This window comes from Lactuca virosa, chromosome 2 (assembly GCF_052849685.1).
Source record: "Lactuca virosa cultivar CGN04683 chromosome 2, Lactuca_virosa_CGN04683_v6, whole genome shotgun sequence".
Lineage (NCBI taxonomy): Eukaryota > Viridiplantae > Streptophyta > Magnoliopsida > Asterales > Asteraceae > Lactuca > Lactuca virosa.
Genome location: NC_136427.1, coordinates 302,232,310 through 302,239,865, shown reverse-complemented (window position 1 = coordinate 302,239,865; position 7,556 = coordinate 302,232,310). Strand labels below are relative to the sequence as shown.

The window sequence follows — 7,556 nt, the reverse complement described above, 5'->3', positions numbered from 1 at the left end:
TCCGCTGTGCAAGTATATTTTTAATGCAACAAGGTAAACCCATTAGAAATATCTATCCTCGAACTTTATGATGAAAGATCTTGGAGAAGTTGTGTACCATTCTTGGTATCAAGGTGAAAAGGTCTGGTAGTCAAATTTCTCTGAGTTAGTGTCATTATATAGAGAAAACTATGACAAAGTTTCAACATTTTAATATTAAGGAATTCAACACTCCTTTTGATTCAAGTGTGAAATTAAATGTGAATTCTGGCCGAGCAGTGGGTCAACTAGAATATGCAAGTGTAATTGGGAGCATGATGTATGTCACACATTGCACTCAACCTGACATCGCATTCGTTGTAAGAAAACTGAGTTAATATACTGTTAATCCATAGACGGAGCACTGAAAGACATTTGGTAGAGTACTAGGATACCTAAATAGGATAAGTACTCTTGAGTTGACATATTCTTCATCTTACGTAATACTAGAAGGTTATTCTGATGCTAACTATCTAGATCACACCAGTGATTCAAAATCCATAAATGGTTGGATTTATACTCTAGATGGTGGTGCTATTTCTTGGGTGAGCAAGAAACAGACCTGCATTGCTCATTCAACGATGGAAGCTGAGCTTACTGCCTTAGCAACAACAAGCAAAGAGGAAACATGTATTAGAGATCTACTCTTGGACAATCGTCTGTGGGATATTCTAATGCTATCTATACCCATGTACTATGACAGTGAGACCACCTTGTCTAAATTATATAATGCGGTATATAATGGGAAGTCGAGACATGTAGGCCTGCGACACAGTTTTGTGAGACAAATAATTGAGAGTGGTAACATCAAAGTTGTCTATGTCAAGATAAGTAGGAACTTGGCAGATCCACTTACCAAACCTATGACGAGAGATTTGGTTGCATCTACCACGAGAGTCATGGGTCTAAAACAACAATAAAACCGTTTAGTGATGAAAACCCAACCTGGCATTAGTGCTCCAAGTTCTCAAGTTTAAGGGGTAACAACGAAGTCACTAACGATAAAAGGAACTATCATTAACGATAGATCCATGTGAGGTAGGATTGTACGTCATGTTCGATAATGAGGTTGACTTAATACTCTTAACAAAGTTTTGGAGACATCTAAGCAACAAATATGTTGTAAAACATTGCATGTATGATCTAGAGGTGGTGCCGCCTCAAGTGAAGATTAGTGGTTTATCTTCTAAAGGGTCATGAAAAGGGTTTATAACGCATAGCCATATTAGCGCTTAGATAGAACGCAAAGACGACATGTGATGTGTGGTGGTAAACCGGAAAGCTCATCAGGTTCGTGGTTTAAACCTATTAGGATACCACTGAATCAGTCTTTTCTTGTTTTTGTGAAAAGGAAAGTTTCCAAATTGGTGGGGGATTGTTGCAAATTATAAGGGAATAAAACAAGTTGGCTATTTTCCTTTATCCCACATTGATTGGGGAAGAAACCGTGTGTAGATTTATAAGGCATTTCTCTTTCTATGCCTTCAAAGGTTTAAGTGGATCAAAAGATGGGCCAAGCCCACATGTGTGCCTAGACTAGCCGATGAAGCGAGTGCATGAAATGACGCGATTTAGGCACACTTGGCACTTCTCACGACGCATCGGTCACTTGGCTGAGGAGCTTTTATTTTTGATAATTTCGGGTTAAGTCGGTTTGAGCGAACCAGTCAAAGAGTTGACCATTGTTGACTTCGTGGATGAGGAGACGAAACCTTCTAGAACCCTCTAGAAAGATCGGATAGACTTCAGGTTTGAATTAGGATAAGAACATATAACAATATCCTATTCAAATTTAAACTACCACGTGTCAGCCTGTGAGAGGCCGGACTTAGTCACCAGGTCTGATTTTTTGGGGCCTCTAGGGTTTTCGTCCAATATAAATAGGACCTCACAGGTCCCATTTACCACACACGAAATTCACAGCTTTCTCTTTCTCTTTCTCCTGGCGATTTCTTTCTCGTTTCTAAGTATTCACTTTGCGTTTATCGTTTTCCATATCTATTGTAAAACTGAAAAGTTTGCATTAAATCTTGGAGTTTTACCTTGTTGCTTACAACCGATAGAAACAAAGTAAAAACTTTTAAAGACAAGAGTCAGATCCATGCAGGTTTCTACAATCAAGATCAACTACAAACATATCGGTTTTACTTTATTGTCTCGCATTTATATTCGTCCAATAATACGACAATCTGTTTCTATTTATTTCTTATAATCAAATCTAATTGTGAAGGATCATTCTAATTTTTGGACGAAACTTTGTAACAATAATAATAATAATTGAATGTATTATCTTGCAACATCTCAACATTTAATCCTCAATATTAATCACTAGTTGTGAGACCCATGTATTACATAGGTTAATTTAAAAAAAAAAGTTAAATATAAATGTTGAATTTATAAGAAAATAAGAAAAATAATGATTTATTATAATAGAAATGTTTTTTATCTTTTAAATTTAAACAAATAATTTAATTAAAGAAAAGAAACTAATGAGCTTTAATTTTGGAAATTTTGAAATTAAAATGTAAGTTTATTAGTGAAATTAATATCCATTTCTTACTACATTTATTGCAATTATTACGTTAAAATATTATTTGGAATTTAATAAAATAGGAAAAACTCATAAATGACAAGTGACAAAAAAAAACATTCATTTATTAAAGATGATTGGTTGTTTGTGAAAACATTTTGAATATTTAATCATAAATATTACTCCCTCCGTCCCAATATTATTGTCCACACACAAAAAACACACATATTAAGAAAATCATTAATTACCACTAACTTTATTTAATAAAATGATAGTTTTGTCCTTACTTTGCATTTAATGTTCCATTAAATGCTTAGTTGATTAAGTAATAATGATGTGGTATTTTGGTAAAAATGTTATTTATTTTTAGAAGTGAACTATTATTTTGGGACAAACCAAAAAGAAAAGATAGACTATAATTTTGGGACGAAGGGAGTATTTAACCATTCGTTTGTTTGTCAATTCTAAATAATTCTTGATTAGTTTATAATAATAATTATCAGATTAATTAAATATCAAGCATGAAATTTAACACCCTTTTTTGTTTGTCAATTCTAAATAATTCTTGATTAGTTTATAATACTAATTATAATTATGAGATTGTTTAAATATCAAGTATGAAATTTAACACCCTCCTATACAGAGATGATTTTCGTATGAAAACTTATTTACTCATAAAAAATGGTTTACGAACTCGAGATTTAATGAAATATCTATAGATTTCAATTAATTAAACTAGTGAATTTAAACAAATAATCTTGTTTTCAATATTGAGAGGAGATTGAGATTCTAAACCTAAAAAAGGCGTCCCCTGAAAATCATAACATTTTGGTTTTCACCCGACCCTACAAATTTTCAAACCCGGATGTAAAAGGCACGCCGGTTGCAGGAAGCCATTGGTTGCCTGACATGAACTTGTCAACGGTGAAATCCTCTGCGATATTTGGATCATCTATGACATGGTAACCACTCCATTTGACCCTCTCATCAGTACTCGAACCTGGTCCATAATTCTCGTACTCTCCATAATAGATGGTTTCGTTATAACCCCAAGTATCCATCCACCCTTTCGGATCCACCAACTCATCAAGAAAACATTGCATATAAACAGTCTCGGCGTGTGGATACCATGGTCTTCCTAGGAAAGCTTTGTGCTGATCGATCACCGGCTTTAGATCATCTGCAGCAGTTATCTTACACCCTTGCAGTGTATATCCAGACGTTTCGTTTTCATATTTCCGTCCATTAGCAGTCACCACTAACCCTCCTTCTTCAAGTGGGGGTTTCCTTATTAAGATCTCACAATCTTGGAACACTGCCGGTGCGTCGCCGAATATGAAATCAACTGTTCCGAAAATCTGGCATTCTTTGTAGAACTGTTTACTAGAAAAGGTAAAAAGTGTGTCTTGATAGCCTTCGATGCTGCAGTGAAAAAAGGCTGATTGATCGGAGCTGGTGAGAAGAGCCACCGCTTTCTCTCCCTGTGGCCCGGCAGTGTTCCGGAAGGTGATATCTCGAGCGATAAATCCACGACCCCAAACTTCTGCAAGAATGCAACCGAATTACAAAACAAACTCCGAGTAAATTTCGGTTTTTTTAACGTAATTGTCTCCACTAAAATTTCACTTCGTTATTATTCTTTCAGAAATAAAACAGTTGGGTTTAGAAAACGTGTTTATGTATTGAAACAAACTCGGAGTAAATTTTGGATTTCTACATTAATGCACGTGTCCACGAAAATCTCAATTCGTTCTGAAGTACAATTGAATTACAAAAGTGTTTATGTTTCAACCATATATATACAGAAATTAACCACATTAACACGGGTATACGAGAAATTAATGATAAAAAATAGAAACTAAAAACTTGAGTATTAGCCAATTAACGAAACATTAACTTACGAAATGTTGCGGTTTGCTTGAGGTCACCAGCCTTTGACGTTGCGATCATGTCACCACCTAAACCCCGGCTACCAGTAATGATCGTCTTATTTATTCCGTCTCCAAACATGGTTATATACTCCGCTGTCTTTGGAATTAAAACGTTTTCGTCATAAATTCCAGCCTTCACGTAAATCACAAACCTCCGGGATTGTGTCTTGTTCGATGCCGAATTTACAGCTTCTTGAACGGTTTCAAAATCTCCTGAGCCATCTTGAGCCACAACGACGTTCGGAGTACATTCTAGTGCCAAATCCCTCTGCTTCCAATCGACAAACTCAGGAGCATTATTGGTATTACTACCCCTAAAGAGAACACTAATAGCCAAGGAGTTGAGTATTAATTGTGTCAAATTGGTAGAAATTAGGGGTAGCATTGTGTTGGTCATATTAATCAACTCGAACCCTTTTTCACAGACGTTGATATAGGCTAAACTAGCACTGAGCCATGTCTGGACGTCAAGTTGGGTTGGGTGGAGGGTGTGGTTCAGGACCATGTTAAGTGTGAAAACGATCCCATCAAAGTACTCAACGCAGCTACCCCACAAGCTTTTTCCTGGAACATTTGGGTACTTTGACTCGATCCCTTGGGCTCGTTTCAGAGCCACACGTGCTTCATCTATGGCTGCTTGTACAGTCATATCCAGGAACTGATTTGTAGATATGGTTGTCATATAGGGGTTAGGTTCGGCGATATAGTGATTGCAGGTTTCGTAGTATGGGGTCTGGGTGCACCACCAGTTTATGTTGCCGGAGGTGGTGGTTTCTGATGAGCAAGAGAAGAGGAATGTAATGATGAGGCATACGAAGAATGCATGCTTCATTGCCATGTTTGATTTCCTGATTTTTTTTCCTTCTTAGAATGCTATTTATAATACTCAAATGGTGTAATAAATACCAAATCTTGGTAAATTTATTTCACTACTTTTGCGGATCAAGTCTAATCTATTAAAACATATTTTTTTTATGTTTGAATAATGCATTATTTTTTTGATATAAAATTGTAATACAAAATAAAGACTATTTGTTTGATATAATTTTGATATATATATTTTGTCTGGTATAAGTTTTGAGCACCTTTAAAGAATTATAATTGGTAATGCAAACAAAAACTTGAACCAAAATTAGTAATTTAAACATCCAAACTCGAAGGTAAAATGTGATTTCGTTGCCGATATGATAATTATATCCATGGGAGAGGTTAGTGAGATCTTAGTAGAAATGAAAACATGATTATAAGAATGTGTTTTTGAACTAAGAAAATGATTTTTTTTTACTAAACTAACATTTTTTTTAACAGCTAGACTTTATTAAAATGAACAACAAAAGGCTGAAATTGCAAGGTACAATACAAGGGGTTGTTAGCCCACGCGTCCCATAATAAATATCTATCCATTTAGATCTACTCTTAAGCCATAAAAATGTCAAAGCCTTAAGCTCATAAGCTAAAGTATTTGGTGTAACATCTAGTTTCAGAATGTTTCTAATTTTAGAATAGCGAGTCGTAAATGGATAAAACAAAAGTTTTGGGCTTCAAGGGAATAAAGTTTAGACCTTATCGGATGTTGATAATGTTGGTTAAGTGATTAAAGCCTTCGAATTGTGCTTTGAAAAAAAGGGTAAAATAGGAAAAGTAATATTTCGGGCTTCTTACATGAATTATGGTTTTAGTTTGACATGTGTTAAGTCAAAAGTAATTAGATAGGGTTGTGGGGCCCATCAATACATTTTCGTGCATATAAAAATCGTCAAAAATGGAGTTGAAACGAAGAAGTTATGACTATTTGAAGTTGGAATGGAATTTTGTGAAAACCCTTTGTCACGAGGTAAGGAGCATATCCTCACGAAGTGAGGGGCCTGTCACGAGGTGATAGGCAGGCTGTCATGAGGTGAGAGTTGGGCAGCCCAAGCCCACAGATTTTAGGATTTTCTATGTATTTAAAGGGTACTTCTGTGTTTTTAGGGTATTTTTCCATCCTCCATCACACCTAAAGTCTTTTGAGAGAAACCCTAGACTCCTTTTCACCACTTTGAGCCTTCCCTCTCCTCTTTTATCCATTTTCGGAGTTTTTAGTGGTTTTGATCCTTGAAGATTGGCAAATGAATATCTCAATTTTCATCTACCTTCTAGACCTTTTTAAGTTATAAAGTTCCAAGCTTTATTGCATTTCATATTTGGATCTAAGTGTATTTGGTGTTTTGCTCCATTTTAATGAGTTTTGAGTGAAAGTTAGGAATAATGTTTGTAACTTTATTACTCTCTAAGGTCCCAAGAACATTGTATGTTTCAGATCTGGACTTACAAGTAGTTTTGATGTCATACAAGGGATTTTGACCCACTTCTTACCCTCTTTTGACCTAGTTTTGGGAAGGACATGTATTGGACATGCATGACCATAAAGCAAGGATTTTTATGTTACGTTTGGGTGTATGAGAGCCTTCAGGAAAGTATGGATGAGTGGGTTAAAGGATTAAGAACTTAATGCATTAAGAAGGCCAAAGTTGTTCTCACGACGTGAAGGATTAGCCTTCACGACGTGAGAAAGGGGCAGTCTACGCGGCTGTTTTGTCTCGAGGCCACCACGACGTGACAAAAGCTTGGTCACGATGTGGCGGTTGGCTATGGGATTTTCGACTGTTAACTTTGACTTTAATCATTGACCTTTTGACCAAGTTTAACTTTAGGTCAATTTTTAGGGTTTTGGGTTGTAGGTTGAGATTTGGTCCCTGATTGTTATATAGGTGACCTGTGGTGCTAGTTATTAGATCTGTGAGCAATATTGTTTCTTCTAGACTACAATGTGGTTTTTCTCACTATGCTTGTGGGTTGAAAGCACCAATGCTGGCCCACTAGATTGTGTTATGTATCCTTATGTATAGGATGTTGCTATGCTATAGTGATCTGTTAGATTTGGTAGATCTGTATGATTACCTATATTTGTTGGTTATTGATTATTATTAGCATATATCGACATGGTATGGTTGGGTTGAGGCGGTACTGCTTTGTGCTATAGGCCAAAAAATACGGGAGTGGTCCAACTTTATGTTGTAGGCTCGGGAGCGGTCTAG

At 36.0% G+C, this 7,556-nt stretch overlaps 1 protein-coding gene across 1 annotated transcript; it reads right to left on the bottom strand.

The window, feature by feature from the left end:
* Window positions 1-3,393: 3,393 nt before the first annotated feature.
* Window positions 3,394-5,317, bottom strand: LOC145158719 (pectinesterase 2-like). Its single transcript, XM_079077576.1, has 2 exons — window positions 4,450-5,317; window positions 3,394-4,091 (listed from the first exon to the last, which is right to left on the bottom strand). The coding sequence occupies exons 1-2, from the start codon at window positions 5,315-5,317 to the stop codon at window positions 3,394-3,396; spliced, it is 1,566 nt and encodes a 521-aa protein (XP_078933702.1).
* Between the last annotated feature and the right edge of the window lie 2,239 nt (window positions 5,318-7,556).

Excerpts from the sequence above, each read along its gene's own strand:
- LOC145158719 (XM_079077576.1), bottom strand. The coding sequence starts at position 5,317 with ATGGCAATGAAGCATGCATTCTTCGTATGCCTCATCATTACATTCCTC. Across the intron at positions 4,092-4,449 it reads CAAGCAAACCGCAACATTTC|AAGTTTGGGGTCGTGGATTT; the intron begins GTAAGTTAATGT and ends GCATTCTTGCAG.